General features: G+C 43.4%; 1 protein-coding gene and 1 long non-coding RNA gene across 4 annotated transcripts in view; one reads left to right on the top strand and one right to left on the bottom strand.

Moving 5' to 3' along the window:
- Positions 1 to 25493, top strand: part of LOC144804246 (uncharacterized) — a 467319-nt gene that overhangs the window by 24351 nt on the left and 417475 nt on the right. The window lies entirely within an intron of this gene.
- LOC144804085 (estradiol 17 beta-dehydrogenase 5-like) overlaps positions 1 to 25493 on the bottom strand; it is a 182601-nt gene that overhangs the window by 39250 nt on the left and 117858 nt on the right. The window contains exon 7 of the mRNA XM_078671898.1: positions 20256 to 20421. Coding sequence (XP_078528024.1) covers positions 20256 to 20421 — 166 coding nt within the window. The remainder of the gene's footprint in view (positions 1 to 20255; positions 20422 to 25493) is intronic.

Raw genomic sequence — 25493 nt, 5'->3', positions numbered from 1 at the left:
CAGTCGTAACTGCAGAGGGGAGACGGCAGCGCCGGAAAAAGCAGACCACAGCTCTTGAGGCGCCGACAATCCTTGCGGTGAGTGCGGAGGCCTGGAGACGCAGAGGCGGGCCTGAAGCAGCGGCCTCGCGTACAGAGGAGACCCGTGGTGCGGGAGAGATACGACGGCTGTGCCGAAGGTGAGACCCCGGCCACGGCGGCGGAAACCGGCGAGAGGCAGAACCGAGCTGCATGCTGGTGCTCGGGACCCGAGACCGGCGGAGACCCGACTTGCGGATCGAGTGGGAGGCGGATGATGGCAGAATCGGCGGCGGAGCACCTGGCCTGGCAAGGTGGCCCACTAACTGGTAGGCAGACGCACGTGAATTGTCGAGCAGAGGCGCAGCTTACCAGTCGTACCAGTGCTGCATTGGACACCCGCTGTAAGCTTTTGGGGGAGTCCGAACTGCGGCTGGGTGTACAGCCCAGAACTAGAGACTGTGGGCTGGCGGCTTAGGTCCCAACTCCGGACCAGATTGTAAGCGAGTGGCTCCCAGGGTACTACCACTTGGCATCGTGGGGAGCTACCGACGCAATTACAGACTGGCGGAGATGCTGATGAGGTTGAGGAGATAGGCGTCGCTGGGACACTGAGAGAGTAGGCCGCTGCTGCATTGCATCTAGTGGTGCACACCCGATTGAAGCACCTCAGAGTCGGCGCCGCGACCGTCGGGCGGCGAGGCTGTTACCTGTACTGACGTGCCCGACAGATCGACCTCGCCATCTTGCCTGCAGCCGGCACGTGTGAGGAGCGATCACGCAGCCCCAATTGTCACTCTCCACTGGTGGCCTACGCCTCACGAAGACTAGAGAATGGGGAAGCCAGATCACAACCAGCCCAAGATAACGTTCGACCAGGCCAAAAAACAACCTGACGGCGTAGCGGAGACTCAGGCCCACCGTGCCACCGCACCCTCGGCAGAGGGGGCAACCACTAATGACGCAGTGCAAGCAATGTTCCACACAATACAAACCTCGCTCACCAATATAGATGGGAAAATAGATGCCCTAACGTACCGAGTCGACAGAATGTCCGAATGCCTGGATAAGCACACGGAGCGTCTGGACATGGCGGAAAGAAGGATTTCCGAGGCCGAAGATTCTCAGGTGCGGATGGACTCCAAACAAACTAAAATGGAAAAAAGGCTAGAGATGATGGCGGCCAAGGCAGAGGATTTGCAGGCACGATGTAGGAGAAGTAAGATACGCCTTTTCGCTTTTCAGAAGTATTCATAGTGGAGAGAGCACACAGGTCCCTGGCCCCACGACCGCCTGAAGGCTCCAGACCACGGCCTATAATAGCAAAATTACTGAACTACAGGGATCGTGACGCAGCGTTGCGGAAAGCAAGGGAACTGGGCACACTATCCCACGAAGGCATGACCATCTCACTATATCCGGACTTTACCTCGACGGTACAAGAGGCGCGAAAAAAGTTTATGGACGCGAAGCAGAAACTACGTGAGCTCCAAATACCCTATGCTATGCTATACCCCGTGAGACTCAAGATCACAATTGAAGGCAAGGCTAAAATCTTCAATGACGCTTCGGAGGTGCAAACATTCCTGAAACAAAAAAAGGCAATGGGAGGAGAAGATCACCGAGGAATGAACATGGAGAACAATCTAACATGTCGGATGTGGAATAACTAACATGTGATTAAAATGAGGCCTTCAAAGGGGGCGGGGTGCATCTGGACTTTGCTGGCCATCCTGCATCTGGACAGTAGGTACCCAGCATCCTGATCGCGGCGAATGCTTTGCTCAGATAAGTGGACACTTGCTTAGATAATTCATGTACACGGTATAATGATTACCGTTTCAAAGGGTCCACTGTTGAAAATGTACAGCAGTTTTTAAAAATGTGTTTTAGGTTTCCTAACTGAACAGACTCGCGGAGTGTGGGTGTTGGGGCAAACTCCACACGACGGGCTCAGATTCATGCAATGTTTAGTTGCAGGAAACGGGTGGGCAGCTCTGACCCCCTCGCGTGAATCGCATAATCTTGACATTGTTTATTTGTTTGATGTTTTTTCTTTCTTCAGGCTGAATGGGGGATATACTACAATTTACCATTGGGGATGTCTCCACTGACGTTGGGGTGGTGGAGTGGGCGGGGGTGGTAGGGGGGCACAGAAAACTCTGATGGGCAGATTGACAGATGACACATGTGGCACGGATAGTTTACAAGGACACATACATCAGCTACTGATGCTGGACACATACACACGGCATGGGGGTCCCCCTTAAGGATTACAGACCGCTAAAACTCCTCACCTGGAATGTGTGTGGTCTTTATAACACACAGAAAATACGACGGATGATTGCATACCTAGACAGACACGGCATTGACATAGCCTGTCTACAAGAGACACACCTCACAGACGCACGTGAACACAATATTGGGAGGCGCTGGGCCTCATACCGCCTGACATCCTCTTACTCGTCATATGCCAGGGGGGTATTGATTTGGGTAAAACGCACGGTCCCTTTTACACACCTCAAGTCGGTATGTGATGACATGGGGCGGTTCGCGATATTGCAGGGCAACTTTGGCGGCTTGATCTTGACTATAGTAAATGTGTATGGCCCAAACACAGACGACCCTGTTTTTTTCGACAAATTGTGGTCGACATTGAGGGACACTCAGCCTGGCACAATTATCTGGGGAGGCGATTTCAACACCTGCTTAGACTCCACACTAGATAGATCCACGGGCCAAGACAGATATGGTAAGCGTTCGGCCCAGGTGTTGCGTGAAGGGTTGGATGAGTGCAATATGTTAGATATATGGAGACAGAGACATCCTACTACACTAGAGGGCACCTGCTATTCGTCCACTCACCTCACGTGGTCTAGACTGGACTACTGGTTGGTAACACAGGATGTATGCACCTGGACCACGGCAGTGACTCACATGCCTAGGACGTTGTCAGATCATGCCCCGGTTATGCTCACGCTGGAAATACCGACGCACACGCCCAGACAATTTACCTGGAGGCTGCGACCCATGGCACTATTAGATCAAGGTTTCGCGAAGGTCTGAGAGAGGCAATAGAGAACTTCTTTGAAACTAATGCCGGTTCAGTCACAAGCACCCGTACACTATGGGAAGCCTTTAATGTAACCATCCGGGGCCACTGTACCAGTGCACATGTGGGCATTCTGAAAGATATTCAAGGGCAATTAGGGAAAATTGAAAACTATATTAAAGTGTTGGAAAGCAGATTTACGGCGAACCCGTCTGACTCCATTCTAGCAGAGATACGGAAACAAATAGACAAATATGACGAGTTTGCAGCGGACGAAGTGAAATATCTATCCCGCAGACATGTAGCGTGGTCCTATGGTGAGGGAGGGAGGCCAGGGAGAGCATTATCTTTCAAAATTAGGCCCACACAGACACGGGCACACATTACTGAGTTGAGGACTGAGACAGACGTACCAGTCTATGATATGCCGTCCATATTGAGCAGCTTCACTGATTTCTACACACATTTATACACGGCTCGAGAGGTGCCCCCAGATCACGATATATGGCAGTATCTAGATGACGTAGCCCTGGCTTGGCTTTGTGACACACACCGCGAGTATCTGTGCCTTCCAGTGTCCAAAGACGAACTGATAGAGGCCTTTAACTCACTACCTAATAACAAAGCCCCGGGCTTGGATGGTCTCCCAGGAGAATTTTATAAAACATACCGGGACATACTCATACCCCACTTCGCTGAAATGCTTGAGGAAGCTTATGAAGAGGGCACCCTGCCGGACACACTAACGGAAGCCTTGCTGGTGGCACTGCCGAAGCCCGGTAAAGATCCCCAGAAATGTGAGTCCTACAGACCCCTATCCCTAATTAACATGGATGCAAAGATCCTAGTGAAAGTAATAGCTAACAGATTACAGCCACTTCTTTACAACCTGGTGTTGCCGGATCAGGCTGGCTTTATGCCGACGAGATCTACCGCTCAAAATCTACAAACAATATTCTCACTTTTTTACCAACTAGACCCGGAAGTGGAGGCGGCGGCCGCCTTGCTGGACGCCGCAAAGGCATTTGATTCTGTGGAGTGGAGGTTTATGACTGTTACATTGCGTAAGATGGGATTTCCGGAACCCTTCCTGCAATGGATCTAACTCTTGTACACAATGCCCAAAGCAAGAGTACGTATAAACGGCCTAACATCGGACCCAATATCAATCACCAGAGGCACACAACAAGGGTGCCCCTTATCGCCTATACTATTCACCCTCATACTTGAACCCTTAGCCTGCAAAATAAGACAGAGACACTCCGCCACGGCCCTACAATTTACTCTTAGACCAATCAACATCTCCTTATACGCTGACGGCATGGTGCTGTATACCACGCACCCGGATAGACACCTCAACCAGCTTATAAGGGAATATGTACAATATGAACGTTACGCCGGTCTCAGCATTAACTGGGACAAATCGGTAATTATCCCACTCACTGTCATAACTGAGAAGCCGGATTTAGACTACCCCTTACAATGGAGCACCGACCCGGTCAAATATCTGGGGATATGGGTCCACAGAGATCCGGAATTAGTCCTACGAGCAAACTACGGGACTGCAGTGACCAAACTGGAAGAGCAAGTGGAAAGATGGATAAAATTGCCTCTTTCCATGGCTGACGAATAGCCCTCCAAAAGATGGTCATATTACCCAAGTTTCTATATCTATTCTGGAACGTGCCAATATGGCTGTCGAATGCGTTTTTTAACAAACTACGCTCTGTACTTCAGAGACTGACCTGGGCGGGCAAGCAGGCAAGAGTAAGCTGGAAGGTCCTGACCCAGCCATATCGCATGGGCGGTTTTGAGGTGCCGGATCTACAATTGAATTATCTCTGTGCACAAGCTCAACATGCGCACTACTGGACGAGACCGCATGCATTTATACCCCACGTCGCTGTAGAACATAACAGCATCTCTCCAAAGCCGCTACTGACACTGCTTGCTAACCCCATTGCATACACTCCGTCAGATACAATCAATACTGCAAACAACACCTCAAGGGCGTGGCATGCATTGGCGCGCAGGGCGAATAAAGCCCCAATATACGCAAGGGCCCTGCCGACAGCAAAACACCCCAACCTCTCAGTGACACAGGAGCCACGAATGCAGACCCTATTGGAAGAAATGGGCTTCGTCACTATGGGGCAAGCATTTCCACACGCCACGTTCCTCCGGTGGTCGGACCCTGCCCTGTGCTCACACCAGACCCCTATGAAATACTTTGCATATTTGCGCTTCCGAGCGGCAATGAAGGCAATGTACCCCACATTCCCCAGCGAACCGGAGCAATTAGTGACGCTACAGGCGCTCCTAACGGCCCCAACGCGAACGCACTTGGTCACAAGGCTCTACACCACGGCACAATACGAACAAGCCACAGACAACACCCTGACAAAATGTAGGTGGGAGAGACTGCTGGGTGGGCCACTAGATGACCAGGACTGGCAATATAGCTGCGCGCAGCTCACACTCCTTACTTCCAACTGTAATCTCCGCATACTTCACTTCAAATTCTTACACCAGGTGTACTACACACCCACAAAACTGCATAGATTGGGGTTGAGAGATAGTGACTCCTGTGTTCGATGTGGTGCACTTGGAGCAGACTTTCTACATGTGGCATGGTCCTGCCCAGGCCTGCAACATTACTGGCGCGCAGTTACAGAAACACTACAAACGATGATGAACGAACATATCCAGAATACACCACAGGTGTGTCTTTTGGGGATTAAGAAACTTAAGCAAGCTAGACAGAGAAAGTTCTTGGCGGTTGCACTGCTTCTGGCAAAGCGCAGGGTGGCAATCAGATGGGGTGCTAAGAGACCGCCTAGACTAAAAGACTGGATAACAGACATGACGTACTGTAAAAGGACTCTGGAGACCTATGCTGAGGACTTACCGGCGACATCTAGACCCAGAGATTTTTGGGAACCGCTGACGTCCTACTTGCAGAACACCTCTGAATAAGCACAGCATACGAACGAGGATCAGTTCCCGTGCAGGCGTGGGGGGCAATGCATACATGTCAGTGTCTACGGGGGAGGCAATATGTTCGGCGGGGATGAATGCGGGAGGAGTTTGAATGCGGTATTAAGCACCTGTTGATACAATACCCCATTTTGTGTGTTTGGCAATGCTGTCCCTCATGGACAATACATATTTGATTTAAGAATGTACCTGCTATATTGTGTTATCTGCTTTTACGAACTTGTACTATATGTGTCTACTGATCAGAATGAAAAATAAAATACTAAAAAAAAAATCATCAGATGGCCAAATAATCTTGCTCCAAGAGAGACACATCTGAAGGCATCAGCTAAGCTTCCAAATATGCCCAAATTTGTATTGCTTCTTTTAACAAGGGTGACCCAATTAAAGTCAGCTAAGGACCTTGGGAGTCAATTATTTAACACAACAGTAGTCCCTAGGAGAGAATGAGCGGAAAGCAATGAATACAGACCCAATCAGTGCTGTATTTGTTGAACTTGTCCAGCCGGACAGTGGTTCAATGTTTAATTAGTCAACCATTCTTTAGGTAATGTGCGAACAAGGATACTGAAAGTGGGACACAAGCCTGCGTCCTACTACAGAAACATAGAGACATACATTTGGGGAAACATTAAGGGGAGGCTCAGGCAATGCTCACGGTTTGTTTCCAAGACAAATCATCAATAGACAAACAAATCACAAGGAACAACTCTACGTAGGAGATAATTACATCACAGTGTATGCATGAGAAGTTTTGAGATGTCGATGGCGTTTCGATCCTAGAGAAAAATGCAAGGATCATCATCAGGACATTAAATACGCATGCCTGTTAATATGTGCCTAAGGTTAGTATATTATTCAATTACAATCAAGAAGGTAAAGTTACAAAGGGGGAAAAAAGGGGAAGAACATGGAAAGGGAGAGTTAGAAGGATGCATGTAAAGTAAACATAACCTCATATTACTTTGTACTCTTGTAGAAAAGAAGTGAGATTAATAGAACAGGTACAATTCTGTAAAGTGACCTAGTGTCATCCCTCTGGCACAAAATGAATCAAAACCGGCGCAGTGACAGAGCGAATAAACGGTAAGAGGTAGCGACTTGATGGTGCACATCACTAATAGTAAAGGGACCTGGTGTCAATCACCTATCCCAGAGGAGAAAAATTGATGCAGTGACAGAGTGATTTAGGCAAAAGGATTGCAGCGCAGTGACAAGGTGCGTGATAAAAATTGAGGTTTGTGGCGAAGTGACTGGGTGCAATTAGCAATTCAAAAAGGGTTCTAAGCATGCATTCATCCTGTATTGCATACAGATTAGGAAGCTACCGCTACCGGAACCTTCCAAGGCCGGCTAGTGGCACGTGGGGCGGGTGAAGGAGCCGTGTGTGAGGGGTGGATAACCGTTCTTACTGTTAGGAGTAATTTTCCAGGCGCTAATAATCCATGAAGGCGAAGTAGCCCAAGCGCCAAGGGCGACCAACGGAGGTAGTTGACAGTCCGTGGAGCACAGGCTAAGGCTCCTGGATGCTTGCGGTGTGGGTGCCGGATGTCGGTAAATTAAGTGGTCGCCTGAAAAAAGGGGGGGGGGAGGGGTCAAGGCGCGGGAAGAGTGGGTGATGGCAGTCAGGGTGGGAGCGAGTAATGGGCACTCACCTCGATTTGTAATCAGGGGGCCATATTCACAGATTTGGTACAGTGACTTTAGCTGTTTGAGAGCAGTCCAATACTTGCAGATGAGGTACAATGTTTATGGTTATATAAGAGCAGTCCAATCCTCAAGACGATTTAGTCCAGTGTGCAAGCTATTGGTTTTCAAAATCCATTTTAGCTCTTCTTTGTTGAGCAGTTTGGACATATCGCCACCCCTTGGTGGGAGTTTGACCACACATATGACGGTCGACCGTAAGTCGTCTTCAGAATGTCTAGTCTCAGTGTAGTGATCCAACAGTGGTGCATTTGGTGTCTTGCATCTTATTCTGCTCTGGTGTTGACAGATGCGCATTCTTATTTTTTGAGTAGTTTGACGAATATAGATTCTGTTGCAAGGACACAAGATTGCATATACGACATTTTATGTATTACAATTGGTAAATGTTTTAAGTTCAAATCGTATATTTTAAAAACAAAACTCTTTGCTTTCAATCGTGAGGTCACAAATGCTGCAATTGCCAGATTTGGCATGGCCCGTGAGAGGTGGGAGCCCTAATTGGTCATTAGGTTGTTTTTAGTAGGTAAGGCTGCACAAACGAGGTGGTCTTTGATGTTTTTGCTTTTTTTAAAGGCAAACATAGGACGCTCCAGATTGAGGGTACCAGCATTGAGAACATTCCAGTTTTTTAAGATGGATTTGCGTACTATGTTGGAGACTGGGGAGAAGGTTGTAACACATACCAAGCAATTTTCAGATGGTTTGGTTTTGGCCTCCAGTAAGACTTCACCTGGGCAGTACCATGCTCTTTTCATGGCATTACGTACAAGTCTATGTGGATACCCTCTACTGGTGAGTTTGTTTTGTAGTACCTTTGCTGAAGTAATTTGTAATTTGTACTGCAGTCATTTTTTGCATCAGTGAACACGGTGGTTAGGGGTGGTCACCATTTTATTAACTAAAACGTTTGGCAGCAAAGTGTTGCAGGTGGAGTGTGACACTAATGCTAGGTGGATTTTGGTAAGCTTAAAGGCCCATAATCAGGCCATTCATCTAGTTAGCTTTTATGGGTCTATTGAAAATGAGACAACTCCGCTAGACGAAGTCTGCAATATTTTAGCCCCTTTCAAGGCACTAGTACTAATTGAGGGTATTTTAACATCATCCAGGAGGTAAGATGTGATTGATCTTGTCAAAATAAATATCAGAACAAGCCAAAATCAGCATGGGTCTTGGCCAATCTGGAACGGGATCTTGCTTTGAACGATCCCTGGAGAACTGACCATCCTATGGGGAGGAGTTTACTTGCTTCTCTAAACATTTCAATTGAGTGTCTCGTATTGACTATTTTTTTATATCACATAGTTGGAGAAGAGCTGGTTCAGGCATACTCTTGAACCCATTTTCTGATCATTCAGTTCCATATGTACATCTTAAAATAAATGGCCTTCTGACGGAAAGGCCATGATGGTCTTTAGCTAAATCTCTACTAACATAAGAGGGCTGAGTCACGATCATGAGCGCTGCATTAATCAAGTTTATCCAGAGGAACATTAACCTCTAACAATTCAGTCTGGGTGGCATGTAAATCCTTTATACGGGGAGAAGCTATTTTCTACGCAGCCCAAATAAATAGTTAGATGTGAGGAAATTGCCACCCTGCAACAAGAATTTGAGCAGGCTAAAAGAGCAGACCTCAGCTTGCATTTCATTGAATCTAATACCAAACTTGCAGTGGCAAGCCAGAATCTTAATGATTATTTTATCTCTAGAGTGTAATTAATCAGAGGTCCTGCTCTCAAAGTTTCTATGAGGAGAGTGAGCATGCTGGACTTTTCTTAGCGTGGTCAATTAAAAAGAAGCATAATCAGGGGGCCATCACAAAGATTTTAGATGCAAAGCAAAATTACATTGTGACAGAAATAGACCAGAGAGGTACAGTGTTTTTAGATCACTTTGTGAAACTTTACACCTCCAATAAGAATCCTTACCCAGTGCGATCAAAGCCTTTTTGCATTTGATTAAACTTCCTTTATTGGAAAACGAATTTTAAGATTTAATAGACGCTCCAATTACGCAGGTGGAAATCAACTACGCGTTCAAATGATAAAGCGTGTGGTAATGACGTCATACGTCTGAATTCTACAAAATATTTTCCACACAGCTGGTAGATTTTCTAGTCATGTTATTTAATGAATTTCTGGATGGAAGCAAAATTCCAAAGGAAATCACAGAGGCAGTGTTTGTCAGTTTCACCAAGAAAGATAACCCTCTGGAACAGCCCAGTTCGTCACGCCCTATAAGTCTCTTGACCTCTGACTATAAACTCTTTGCTAAAATGTTGACATTATGGCTGGCCCCTGCTGCATCGTTAGTGGTACACGGTGACCAGTATGGCTTTTTACTGGGAAGATCTATGGGGCAGATTTATGAGGCCCTTGCGCCACGTTTACGCCGCTGTTGCGTCACGCAAGGCGGCGTAAACCTGGCGCATCCCTACGAGGCATTTACAACGTGACGCATCTATGGAGATGCGTCACGGTGTAAGGCCCTGCGCCACATGAAACCTGCGTCAGGTTTCATGTAGGCGTTCCGGTGCAGGGGGGGGCGTTCCGTCGCAGGAACGCCCCTGGAAAGTGACTCAGTGAAATCTACAAGATTTCACTGAGTCACATTCTACGTCAATTCCTTACGCCTGCTTGAAGCAGGCGTAAGGGTGATGCACCATGCAATGTAGGGGTGGCCCCTGTGCATTGCAGGAGTCATGTCGCACTTGCGACATGACTCCAGCAATGCGCTGCCCGTACGCCGAAAGATGCGCCACGCATCTTCCCTGCCTTGCACCATGGTGCGCCGCATTGTAAATGCGGCGCACCATGGGTGGCGGAGCTGTGGCGCACTGTGGCGCACATTAACTGGCGCATCCCTGGGGATGCGGCAGTTAACGTAAATCTGCCCCTATGTCTTTAAATACAATCTTCCTGGTACAGGCAACAGATTACTGTTCAGCAAACAATATAGAGCCGTCAATAATTATGCTTGATGCAGAGAAGGCGTTCAACAACGTCCATGGGGGTCTTATTTGCAATTCTCCTGCGTTTTGAATTTCCTTCTAAACTTGTAGGGTTGCTGTGTAATTTATACGGGAAAGTGGAGACTAAAATTATGATAAATTCCCAGAAAGCAGGAATTATCCGAATACGTAGAGGCACACATTATGGCTATTCAATGTCACCTGTATTGTTTGCTCTTTTTGTTGACCCTGAAATTCAGCCGCCACTCCCAGTGCCCACAAAACTAAAACTATTCATTGATGATATCATTCTTTATCTAGCAGGTACAACCGATGAATGCCTGCAAAACACCTGCAAAATACATTCTTTTTTTTCAGATATCGAAGGCTATAAGGTAAGTGCTTCTATACCAATGCTCACTCTTGATTCTACCCATAGGTAAGCAACAATACTTTTCAGCAACTCGTCTAATAAGGTACTTGGGCATTTTCGTTTCACACGATTTCCTAGATCTGTTCAAATTAAACTATACTGCTATTCTTAATAAGGCATGTGCAATGTTAAGTAGTTTGCACAACTTACTGTTGTCTATCATCGGACGGGTAGGGATAGTTAAAATGACAATCCTTCCATGATTTGTTTTTGTTTTTTCAAATATTATGATCACAGTTAGATAATCTTTCTTCACCGAGGTCCACCAAATACTGCAATTCTTCCTATGGCAATGGAAGCAACCCTGCACTAAACTTTCTACGCTTCAGTTATCTATTGATGATGGCGGTCTGGCACCTCCCTAGATGTTGAAATACTATCAAGCAGCTTTTCTAGATTAGCTAAATTGTGCAGTCACAGGAAACGCCTCTTCGAGCTGTTTTTGTTTCCAGAAAATGTTTGTGGAATCTGGAGCTCAGCTACCAGCCTTTTTAAAAATTCCGTAGCTGCCCAAACGCTCCTGAAATAAGTCCTTGCAAGCAGTAGTGAAAAAGTTCACATGACTTCAAGAAGAATACCACTTCCCTTTGATGCATCTCCTGATGTCTTTGAAAGAGTCCGGGTTAATAGGTGTATCCCTGCAACATAGCACTAGCAAGAAATGGGAGAAGGTAGGGTAATATACTCTTGGCAAATTTCCATTAGCTGGGCTGACAAAAACCTGGGAGCAGGTAGTTGTGGACAATGCAAATACTACATCTAACCTTGCATTTTCCTACCTTCAGATTCATGCTCACCTTCAGACCTATATCCAGATGTCCAGCACAGCTAAGGAACATATAAGTAAAGCACATTTCTGGAATAAATTGATAGGGCTAGGCAACTGGTATAGAAGATTACATTCGTACTTAGACTAATCAACTGCTCTTACAGCATTTGCCTCCATTTCAAGGCTGTGCGAGGAGCTAATTTTAAGCAAATGGCTTTCTACTATAAATGGGCTCTTTACTATGCACCATATCGTCTGCAGCAGATGTTTCCAACCTCATCTGCTAAATGTTTTACATGTGGGCATCCGCAACGTGACTGAGCGCAAGTTAGGTTTTTATGCCCCAAACTATTTGACTCTTGGAACCAAATTTGGGCCTTCATGGGTGAAAAGCTACAAGTCCAAAACAAACCTGACCGCCAGGGATCCTGCCCCCCAATTGTCAACTAAGGTTGCAACAACAGTTCTTTTTTTTGGGTCACTGGATGACGAAAATGGATCAAGTTAGGAAACTGGAGGAACTGTATGCTCAAACGGTGGGCACATTGAATAAAGCCAATGGAATTTGGAACTCTCCCTGAGAGGCAGTATCAGACGAATGAGTGAGTGTACTATTTTGTGCTGGTAACCTGTTTTCACAAATATGAATTAATAGGTTATATTATAATATCGATCGTGCGACTTCTTCAGTGATTTGTAAAAGTGGCTCTTGGTGAAGCAGAACTTTTTTTTGCACATCTTGGTAGAATATTTTTTGTACCTGTAGGCAAATGAATTTGAATGCAATGGTTTTTTTTAAATGTTTTTGTAAATGCTTCGCTTTGTATATTTACGAATCATGAAAATGTTCCTGATTATCAATAGAAATAAAAAAATATATATAAAAGACTTTTCTTTAGCTCTGCACACAGTTATGAAATGGTTCTCTTTCTCACAACCTTTTCAGATTTGGCTTATGGCTGGACATCTCCCTTCATCAGGAAACATAAATCCAAATCTGAAGCATAGCTTTATTTTATTATTATTATTATTAATTTACATTTATACAGCGCGCAGCTACCCTGAGGTTTCCCGGCGCTTGCGAACACAATGGGTCAGGATGAAAGGCTGGGCACAGAAAGAGTAGGAGGACTACTGATTAAAAAGCCAGGTTTTTAGGTCTTTGCGAAATTTAAGATAGTGTTGTTAAGTATGTAAGTGAGTTGGAAGAGAGTTCAAGGGGGAAGAGGCTAGATAGGCAAAGGAGCGTCCTCCCATTCTTTGAAGACGTCGACTTACGTTTATCTTGTTTATGCTTGTGCTTGCTTTTCACGGTCAATGAGATTCATTGTGTGCTGTTCCTGCTTCAAAGTCAGCAACTTGTCGGTCTGCTCATTCTTCTGCTCTTGCAGCCATCAGGATTTTCTATAGACTGTGTGTTTCTCTCTGCATGTGCCTTCTAAATAAATCTGAAAGGCAGCCATCAATGACTGAGGCACATGGCTTCTTTGTCGGTGAAGTCACATAACTTGCAAAGTTTAATGAGTGCTTCATTGGTTCACCAACCTATTGTCATACTTGGCTGAAGATATACCTTTCACAGTTAAAATTCGGCTCTGGATACTTTTGGTACGATTTTACATTAGTCTGTGAGAGTTTCTTTAGCACTTCTTTCACTTCAACACCTGCAAGGTTTTTCAAATATTTGAATCATCTTTTTCCCCTAGCTCGTTTAGGAAGTCATCTAATGCTTTGATCCATGCAGCCTACCTGGCATCAATGTTCTGCTTCTTAGAAATGTTGAAAGACGGTGGTAGCTTTAGGAGCTGTGTTGTTTTTCACAGTCCTTTCTGCTGCCATTGTGTTGGCACATGCTATTCAGGTGATCGTGATGCAGGCTGGCTCCAGCAACTCCTGCAAGCAGAAGTTGCCTTTGAAGAATGCATCGCAGTATGCTTCGATCACTTGTGATAGTAAGTTCTCTGTTTCTCATACCTTGTTAATGTGATCACTATTTCTGGCTTCTCTGATTAGCTTCCCTGCATTTGGGGTGCAGTGCAGTGTCTCTTTTGACCACCTCATCGACAGTGTATGGGATGGGGCAGGGCTTTGACTCAACATGTGCCTGTTGCAATCTTTTCTGCAACGATTCTGGGCACATGCAACACACATGATCAGTTTGCTGTATCACTGCAAGCTCTCAGGGAGAGCAGTCTTGTCTTTTTGGGCATGTATCCCCTAAGCATCGCCAGTTGTAGCGTCTTCCCCGGCTCAAGAGCATGCATATGAATTACGCCACTCTGGAGCTGCGGTTGAGGGTGCACAGACATAATATCGACTCCAAAATATCGTTTGGACAGAATATCGAGTTTGAAATATCGTTTGGACAAAATATCGACAGGACAGAATATAGACAGCCAAAATATCGTTTTTAAGGTAAGTGAAGTAATATCGACTGTAAATAATATAGAAAGTGAAAATATCCAAGTATATAATCTAGATAGTAAAAAATATCGTTTTTTAAATAATATTTAATTATTTATAGTGTTTTTTATGTTATAATATGTGTGAAAAGTGTCATTTTATGTTATAATTATTTTAAATTAATGATTTTTTTTAAATTATTGTGTAATTTTGTTCTGTAGCGGGTTGTGGGTTTATAGGGGAATAGGGTGGGAAGTAATTTAATTATAATTAATTAAATATGTAAATTTATTAATTGGTAGTAATAATTAATTAATTGGTAATTAAATAATATTTGTTAATTATTTAAAATTTAATTGGTAATTAATTTAATTTAATTGATTAATTGCTAATTATGTAAATTAAAATAATTTATTTCCTGTAGCGGGTTGTGGGTTTATAGGGGAATAGGGTGGGAAGTAATTTAATTATAATTAATTAAATATGTAAATGTATTAATTGGTAGTAATATTTAATTAATTGGTAATTAAATAATATTTGTTAATTATTTAAAATTTAATTGGTAATTAATTTAATTTAATTGATCAATTGCTAATTGTGTAAATTTAAATAATTTATTTCCTGTAGCGGGTTGTGGGTTTATAGGGGAATAGGGTGGGAAGTAATTTAATTATTATTAATTAAATATGTAAATGTAATAATTGGTAGTAATATTTAATTAATTGTTAATTAAAAAATATTTGTTAATCAATTAAAATGTAATTGGTAATTAATTTAATTTAATTGATTAATTGCTAATTATGTTAAATTAAAGGGGTATTTTTAGGGTTCAGGGTCAGTTTTTGGTTTTTGGGTAAAGGGGTATTTTTAGGGTTCAGGGTCAGTTTTTAGTTTTTGGCTGAAGGGGTATTTTTAGGGTTCAGGGTCAGTTTTTAGTTTTTGGGTAAAGGGGTATTTTTAGGGTTCAGGGTCAGTTTTTAATTTTTGGGTAAAGGGGTATTTTTAGGGTTCAGGGTCAGTTTTTAGTTTTTGGGTAAAGGGGTATTTTTAGGGTTCAGGGTCAGTTTTTAGTTTTTGGGTAAAGGGGTATTTTTAGGGTTCAGGGTCAGTTTTTAGTTTTTGGGTAAAGGGGTATTTTTAGGGTTCAGGGTCAGTTTTGGGTTTTTGGGTAAAGGGTTTTTTTTAGGGTTCAGGGTCAGTTTTGGGTTTTTGGGTTACAGGGGTACAGTGTAAAAATAAAGTAAAATTAAATTTACATTAAATTAATGTAATGAAATTAAATTATATTAAATTAATTTTAAATAATTTAAATTCAAAAAATTATTATATACTTAACAATACTTACGTTTGAATGGTAGTGCGTTGTAAAAGTTGCGTTGTAACGTCATATACCCACTGTTGCACTCTTTGGAGTGGGAATAGTAATTTTAACCCCTACGCTATCCAACGCTTTCCCTACTGTTGCACCCACTGGAGTGGGAATAGTAATTTTTACTCTTTTGTATTTGTACGTTAATAATATTGGCTATTATTTAATTACATTTTGTTACTATATATATATATGTTTTAGGAAATATGATTAAAAAAATATTATTTTTTTACTTTCATTAATTATTTAATTATTAAAAGTTATTTTAAGTATTGTTAAGTATATTTTAGTAATTAATTTGTTATATTAATGTAATTAAACATTGTTTTTATTAAAGTCGATATTTTTTACAACTATATTTTTGTAAACGATATTTTTAACTCAATATTTTTGTACTTACCTGTTTGTAGATAGAAACTCGATATTTTGTCTCTCGATATTTTGTCAACGATATTTTTGTTGGTCGATATTCTGTCCCTCGATATTATTTCAGTGATCCGCGGTTGAGCATTACTTTATTGTTCAGCATAAACTCACTTACTGCTCATTACTTTCCCATTAACCACACCCTAGCACCTCCTGCATATTGCGCATTTCCTCTTCGGAATCCGCTCGAACCACGAGGGTCCTAGTGCGCATAACATGAATATCCTACAGCTACCACATGAAGCCTCCATATGAACGACCTCCCTGTACATAAGTGGACTCCTTCATTACATGTTGACCATGCTGCAGAGATACCTTTTTCATTAGTAAGCCACTATATGAAGCCTCCTTGTGTTATAGGTAGGCTCCTACACAGATCATCCCTATTCATAGCTTGAGTACATTATGAATCCTATTTGTTATATGTATGCTACGTATTGGAACTTCTTTGTTTACAGGTTGAGTAAAATATGAAGCTTCCTTATGAATCGACAGACTACTTTGAGGAGCTTACTTGGTATTAGGATTTACGCTAATAGGTACACTACTGAATGGAGTCTCATTTTATTAATTGGTAGGCATCCATATGTGTCCTCCCTGTTTGTAAGAAGAATACCTCATGCATACCCCTGTGTAAAGGTAGGCTATCTGTTTATAGGTTGACTGTCAAATGGAATCCCGACTCATAGCTAGGCTACCATATGGTGATAGCGGACTCTCTTAGGTAGGCTACCACATGGGGATTCCTAGTTTATAGGTAGGCTACCATATGACACTTTCTTGTCCCTAGGAAGACTACACTTTTGTTTATATTTGGGCTACCTTAAAGTGTTTTCTCAGTCATGGGTAGTCCACCAGATGGAATTTTTACTGGTAGGCTATCCCTAGTTCCTAGGTAGGTATCAGGATGCAGGATAGGATGCACTCATCAGTGTGTGATGATCAGTTCCGCACAACCTGCCACCTACTTTGGGGTTCATAATTGTGCATGTCTTGATTTTGAGGATCAAAGAAAACAGGACAGTGACAAGTGTCAAGGTGCTGCATGGACATTAGTCTCACACCGTAGAAGTAAGTATTTTGTGAAACATGTGGGTAAAGGCAAGGACTTCATGACCCATGAGCCCATAGGACTCTAACAAGACTTACCAAAGGATTGGCAGCAGTGGCGGCTTCTCGTGGTAGTGCAGCAGGGTGGTGAGGCGGGGCGCAGGAGGGGCTGGGTGGGGTGGTTAGTAAACTCCGGCATAGGGCCAAACAGAGTTCAGTTAATAAATAAATAAATAAAACGAATTACATTGCGTGCTGCATTGCATCGATGCAATGCAGCGCGCACAATGAAATTTGTTTTATTTATTTGTTTATTAACTGAACTCCGTTCGGCCTAATGCCAGAGTTTACTATCCTCCACCCTGCCCCTCCTCTGCCCCGCCCCACTGCCCGCAGCACTCCCACGAGGAGCCATCACTGTTAGGCAGCCATCTTGACACGCATATTGCTGACAATAAAGCAATAGTACAGACAGAGATTTATATCTATGCCTGAATGTACTCCTCTGGGGTTATTATGTAATTTACAAACATTTCAAGAAATATATCTGGAAAGCTGCAACAAGTGAAGGCTTCCAGGTGACCTTCTGGGGATGTCATATGATATGTCTTATGGGATCCTATTCCCCTGTGCAAATGCAAAAAAATTGGCTCCGCAGGAAAAATATTCTTTCTCATGTACAAAGCCCTTACCTACAACCCCTTAATATGGAAGCCTGGAAGGGGAGTTACTTTCTGACCATTTCCAGGGTCAGAAGATGTCCAATTTGAGTTTTCGAAATAAACATGAATTATTTCAGCCTTAAATATGTTTACAGACAAAAACTCTTTTGAGAATAGAAACCTTTGACCCGCATTTTATGTGGCCAGTGAAATATCTGGTGTGTACCAGTGTTTTGAGCGTTCTACCAAAACATTGCTTCCAAACAGTTTCTAGAGATACCTTTCGGTAGGTCATACCTGCCAAACTTTACTGTGGGGAAAAATGCTAGAAAAATACCAAGACATACCGATTTTTAGTGCAGTCCACATGTTTTGCCCCATTTTGCAGGGGTGAACTTAAATATGTGATAATTATTGCAGTTGTTGAATTCAGCTTTCAGGGGACCTGTTTTTAGCAGAAACAATAATTATTCCATCTGGTGCCATAGTGTTTAAAATATGCATATTAAAACAGGATTTTAAACTTCCAGCGGGAAGGATACCTCACTGCAGAGTTGCTGTCTGTTGAAATCTATCTCTAGTAAATTAAACACAATTAGCAAGAAACAGCGATCATTTCATGAGACATGAGGAATGAGAAGATACACCCCATGACTGCTTATCAGTCTTTTTCTTTAAGCTTTTTAGGTTGAGCATGAGCCAACGCACAAGCGCTGCTCTGTGAAGAGCACGTACCCCATGTACGCTGGGTGTACGGCACATACCCCATGTACGCTGGGTGTACGGCACGTACCCCCCATGATCGCAGGGGTACGCGCCATACCCCTGCGATCATGGGGGGTACGCGCCGTACCCAGGGGGGGCCGTTCCGTACCTTTTTTGGGGCGAACTCTGACTGTACGACAGTTTCCAGCTTCCGTAGGAAAAGGGTCGTACGGAGCGTACACAACACGGATCGTACTTGCCGGGTCTTAAAAAGCAGGCGCGAAACATATAAACGTCGTGTACAGCGGCTTCCGAGGGCTATTCGTATGGGAATTTCATTTGTACGGTCCCTGGTACGATTCATATGGATAGCTGCATCGGGTGTGGATCGTACTATGTCGTTCGTACGGGGACGGTTACGGGTACGATTCGTACGGAAAAAAATGCTCCATATGACGATTCGGAGCGCTTTTTACGGTATCGGAATCGACCCCTTGATGTCATAAAAAAGTGCTGTAAAAACAGTTGTTCATCACAATCTTGTGGTGTTGTTTCAGCTGAACTAAATATGTGGCAACGCCATTCCATGGAGGAATTCCCTCATTTGCATGGAAGTTTGGCCCCTGCACACAAGGGTATGCTTTTTCATGTCGATGCACGCCACATTGCAGAAGTGTGTGCAAGGCAAACAAGTATTCGTCAGTGCGCTGGTTGTGCCCCACAAATGAGGACACCCAGACAGAATCCACTGGGAAGAAAAATAGGGATCACAGGAACTCCAAGTAATATCTCTGCAAGGGGTACAGATACATAACAAAAACAGCTGCTCGGGTGGTGGTCCCTTTTCAAGTCTTCAAAATCTGGCTGGGTCAGCTAGCAGTCAAATATGGTGCTGCAGCTTCAAACAGCGACTCTGTCTTTCACGGATATGCACTTCCAGGAGCAGGCAGGAACGGACAAAGTTTTACCTACTCTGGGAAGAGTGTATTATTTTATAATTGAGGACTTTTCCATTGTCTGAGCTGGGCACACTCAAACCTGCACCATAGTGCAGATAGTGGCAATGTGATGCATATCTACTATGGCCCTCATGTCTTTCCACTGCGACACGTTTGAAGGCGGTCAATGAAAGAATAAAAAAATCTCACAGGATCTCTATAATCGAGAATTGCCTACTGCAGTAAAGATTACAGACCTTGAAGCAGGGTCACTTACATATGGTCCTGTTTTGACTAATGTATGGTGTAGCCATGGTTGTGTAAAACACAACAATAACGTCTGAGCTTATTACATTTTATGTTAATCTATTTTGAGCCCATTGGCAGACACTGAAAAGTAGTTTTGGCCCTTTTTTCCTGGAAGATGAAATGAAGTTGGTATTTGAAGTGCCTAACAAGCAGTGAATGGACTGATCCGAGTTGACAGGGTTGGGGAGGGAGAGGGGCAGAGGGGGAGTGAGGTCAAACTTTAATTACTTAGTTGCTTTGTCATCTCCATGTTACTGAATATAAAATATTGCAAACACCTTCAAAAACAATCAATGCAGCTGTGAGACATTACTTAAGGGCACACAAAGGGTGCTAAAACAAACATCTTCATAAGTAACATACATTTACATTACAACGCCAATAGCTCTAACTCTAAAAAATATAAAAATGAGAGACCTATTGCATTGCAAATGCTTGTTTCTTATTATGTTTCTTACTTACCTCCAGATTCTGGGAGATGCGCTTTGGAGTAAAACTCTTGGAAATGGGAACAACACCACGTTGCAGTTGATAGCGGATTGCTATGTTTGCTGGGGTTTTGTTATACTTTTTGGCAATTGAATTCATTAATTTATTTTCCAGGAGGACGGGCGTATTCTGGTCAACCCTGAAAGAGAAGATACATGTGAAGGGTAAGGTGGATGTTCAGACTGTCAGTCACAACTTATTCAGCTTTCTAAAAAAAGAGGATTCAAGTTGTTGGAAAGTGTGAAAGTGGTTGGTCAAAAACAATAATTAGGAAGGATAGGAAAGGGGATGTAGAGGGGTGTAGGATGTGGTCGCGAGAGAGGGAGAGTTATTGATAATGAGGCTGGCAGATAGGGATCATGGCAAGTAGATGGAGACATGCAGAAAAGAGAAGCTGGCAAACTAGGATATTTACTGGAAGCTGGGAAAGGAATAGAAGTTTGGCATGAGGAGGTAATATTACCAAGGCAGTGCTTAATTTGAGCCAGTGGTTTCCGGTGCTCGGCACCAGCATTTAATTGTCAACAGTGGCGCTTGTGACAGTCTGCGACAAGGTGGCGCTGTCTGGATAATTTTAAGATAACCACAACAGTTAAATATTAATTCAATATACATTAAAAACGACTATTATCTGCCGCCCAAGTCTTTCTTATAGCTATGGGGGCCTGAAATAGTTCAAACTGTCACACTTGGAGGAGTGTGATGGTGAGTGGTCGTGTTGTTACTGTCATTGGCAGCATAGCAAGGGCAGTGTTTGGTGCAAGCTGCTGTGGCCTCCTGATGAGAGCCCTGTCACGTATTTGTTTTACAATTTAAGCACTGCCAAGGAGGTAGTTTGATGCAAGAAACAGGCTAATCATATTACGGGGAAGAACAGAATGGGGTTTAAAGGAATGTCCCAGTGACTTGCCATTCACGAAGAAACAGCGGCGCTCAGGTGGTCTGCAGTGAACTGAATTAGTCAAAATTACTGCTAACCATTCTGAACAGATACCTGCTGATGTAAGGGAATAAAAGCAAAGTATAATATACTGGGACTGATATTTCCTGAATGCATCTACCCTCCTAGACATTTTCTATCAGAATTCTTGGCCCCCTTAGGGCACTGCACACCAGTTAGGCACACTACTGAGTTGTCTAACCAGAGAGCTCCAGAGGCAGCCCATGTGTATAGCTATAGGTCACCACTATGAAGGAGGGGCCCGATGATCAAGCATGTCATTTCCATAATTGAGGATCTGTATTCTTTTTAAGGAAAGAGCCACTCTGTGTGCCCTATCTCTGCAATGGTTCATTTCCCTCACTCTATTGTTTCTTGTGTTTCATATACTTTAGTGGGTAGAATGATTGGGAGGATGTACCGTAATGTATAGTCTGCTTTTTCTCCTCCCCTTTTGTAGTTATAAAATTATGGTACAGAGGCTCAGTTCTGGGAGGTCACAAGTGTACCGATTAGGATCACTGGAGAATGTCAACCCATTTCTCATAAGAATAGAGAAACTGCATACTTTTCTCACCCACACGCACGTCATGCTCGGCTGGATTATATGCTCATCTTGAATTCTGTAAAGGACATTTGCACCGTAAGGAAGCTTCCGAGAGTTTTATCAGACCATAACCCATTAGAATTAAATATAGCATGCAGTAATGATATCCCCAGGTTAAGGACTTGGACATTTGAAAGAGCTTTTTTTTAAAACGAGGAGTACTGCCGACATTTGAGAGAGTGGTTACCTTCTTTCTTAGCAATAAATATGGGTAGCGCACCTATTGAGGTAGTCTGGGATGCGATGAAGGCCGGCATTAGAGGTGAGACTCTTCAGTTCTCGGTCAGGAATAATAGAATAGGCAAACAACAGCTAGACACGCTATATCATAACTTGAGTAGGGCGGAGGCAAACCTGATTATAGCCGCACAAACAGGACAGGTTGCGGATGAACTAGCGCGAGTAGCCATCGCTAAAAACCGGATCACAGAGATCTTTACTGAGAAAGCCATTACTAAAGCTACTATCTACAAAGAAAAATCGTATGAGCTCAGTGAACAAGTGGGGCATCAGCAAGCAGTCCGTACAAGGGAGGAGATGACAGCCAATATTGTCAAATCTATTAAAGATGTAGATGGTGGGCTGAGAACTGAGGCCTCAGAAATTAGGGCGGCCTTTCAGCGGTTCTACCAAGAATTGTATAAAGAGCCAGAGAGGGATCAAAAGAACCTAGAGGAATATTTAGCTCAAGCGCTGGGCGTTTGCCTAGAGCAAGAGGATAAAGACAGTCTGGATTCCCCCCTTAGCTGGGACGAAATACTGTTATCCGGGAAGTCATTGGCAGTTGGCAAAGCAGCAGGGGTAGATGGGATTCCAACAGAGTTTTATGTGAAATTCTCAGACCAACTCAAGATAATCATGATGGAACTATTCAATTCTATAATTCATGGCGGGAATCCACCCCCTTCTTGGTCCCAGATAATGATCTTCTTGAAAAAAAATAAGGACCCCCTGGAAATGGGCTCCTACCGTCCCATTACTTTGATTAACGGGGACTCAAAGATCTATTCTAAACTCCTGGCGGGGCGACTGGCACCGATGATTCATAAGATCGTCTCAACCCGCCAACACGGGTTTATCCCCGGCAGATCTATTTGACCATGCTGAGACAACAGGAGACCCTTTGGCCCTTATTCTACTGGACGCAGAAAAGGCGCTTGATAGGGTCTCCTGGAAGTTCCTATGGGCAGCTATGTCGAACTGTGGAATCACTAGGGGATTTATAAAGGCCGTCCAGGGACTCTATGTTAACCCAAGTGCTGGAGTTGCAATAAATGGGACAATGTCTGAGAACTTCAGTATTACGAGGGGAACTAGACAGGGGTGCCCCATCTGGCCCCTTTTATTTGCGGTATATATCGACTCCTTTATCCGCAAACTTGAAAGCCATCCTCTTGCGACACCCATTCGGGTTAATAACCATGAAACACAAATTTTAGCACATGCAGACGATATAGCTCTAGTCACCACCGATCCAAATGAGGCGCTTAAGATAATTGAGGAAGAGGCACAGCGATTTGGTAATTCCTCCGGTTATAAACTGAACTCTGGGAAAACCAAGATTGTCAACAACGGTAAAGTACAGATGAGGGATAATAGGGTAGTGGATCATGCTGTGTATCTTGGCGTCTGTTTAACCTCCAAGGTAGATAATATTGTGAAGTTAAATCTTGAACCAATGATAGGTCGCACTAGAAAAGAACTGATCACACTGGATAATCTGCATCTTACCATCGGTGGCAGGTGTAATCTGATTAAAATGTTGTTTCTACCTAGGTTTTTACATCTTTTTAGAACAATCTGCCTTGAGTTCTCTCCTCAATACTTTAAAACTATTGAAACTATGCTCTCCAGATTTATTTGGGGGTTTAAGAGACCTCGATGGGCTCTCAAATGGATTATGCTTCCGAAAGGAAGAGGGGGACTAGCTATGCCAAACTTTAAGATACATTATTGGGCAACGGTGGCCAAGTACTGTGTGAATATGATAGCTAACGAAACCAGCAATCACCTAATCCCAACACCGCAGGAAATGATATTGGGGGAAAGATACGAGGGGTGCTTATGGCGCCATGTCAACGACAATTACTATAAGAAAATAAAACTTAAGACGATCTCTAGCATATTCAAAGTTTGGAACAATATCCGTAAAACGGTAGGGCTGGGGCGATATTCTTGGTATACCCCTCTTAGCTGTAACAACGATCTCCCAGAGATTTTCCATGATGGGTGCATGACCAGATGGATCGGGACAGGGATCTGCCAGGTGGGCTGTTTGTATACATCAAATCGGCTGAAAAGGTTCTCAGAACTACGACCCGGCTATGATATCAGCCATAGGGATTTTTTTAAATAACTACAGATCAGGGATTTTTTGTTAAGGAAACCGGGGTTGCGAGATAAATTCCAAATTAACGCAGCAATAGAAAATCTATGTAGTGAAACCACTCCTAAAATTGGGGAAATTTACGAGAATTTTAATAGCACTTTTCCTGACGATTTGGATAAACATTATGCTAGATGGCAGACCAATCTACCGGTGCAGCACGCAACCCCTGTACGGGAGTTGGAGCTGTCACAAACTTGTTTAATGTCTATTAAACTACAAGCCTAATTCTACAAAACATTCTTTTCCCTATACTACACTACTTATAAAATGGCTAAATGGGCAACCCGACAGGGAACTTCATGCCCTCGCTGCTCACTGTTTGAAGCTGATATTATCCATATGTGCGCCACCTGCACTACACTATCTAACCTAATACTAGATATATCCACCTCTTATCTGAGTTATTTCATTTAAGAATCTCTATCTCACCTGAAGAAATATTGTTAGGGGTGGCGGAAACCAAGCGGCCCATACACATGCAGGGGTTGATGTTTGTGGCTATGGCGGTTCTCAGACTTAGCATAGCCTCCTCATGGCTGGACCCACAACCACCGGCCTTTACACAATGGAGGGCAAGACTACTTGCGACCTGAAGCCTGGAAGTGACCATATACAAAAATAAAAGGGTAAATAAAAGGAAGAAAGGTATGCTGATATGGGGACCTTTATTGCAGAGGATACAAGATCACTCCTAGGGGTATTAGCTATACTGCGGGACTTCTTAAGTTGTTAGAAGGAGCATAGTTCCAGATGTCTGCGTATTTTCCCCATTTGTTTTGTGTTTTTTTATATGCTCCATGTGCTGCACATTTCTCAAAATATGTTTGTAATAATTTGGGATTCGAACATGGATTTGTATCGAGATCTTGGTCTTCAGGGGGGAGGGGAAGGGGAGGGCGTATTAAAAGTTAAAAGCTGTGAATATTTTTTTTTTTAAAGAATAGACGAACTGCACATAATGCAAGCACCACTGAAAACCAATCCTATTGCCTCTACCTCTATCAGCGGAGGTCGGTCTGGCCTACACTGATGACACGGTGATAAAATTCCTCTCAACACCATCCTTACTAGGGGATTTAAATATTTAGCAATAAATAAGCCATGTAGATGTTTGGGATGCTGTTATGAATGTGACAAAATAATTGTAGATGAAAGCAGACCCAGCACATCTCATTGTGTCCAATGAACCAAGAATATTCTCAGATGAGCCACCTTTTAGACATGATTTTTTTTATTGCATGGAAGTGCACTCAAAACTGGCTGATCCTAATCAAT

The sequence above is a fragment of the Lissotriton helveticus genome, chromosome 1_1 (assembly GCF_964261635.1).
Source record: "Lissotriton helveticus chromosome 1_1, aLisHel1.1, whole genome shotgun sequence".
In the NCBI taxonomy this organism is placed as follows: Eukaryota; Metazoa; Chordata; class Amphibia; order Caudata; family Salamandridae; genus Lissotriton; species Lissotriton helveticus.
This window is presented reverse-complemented; position numbering and strand designations above follow the sequence as displayed.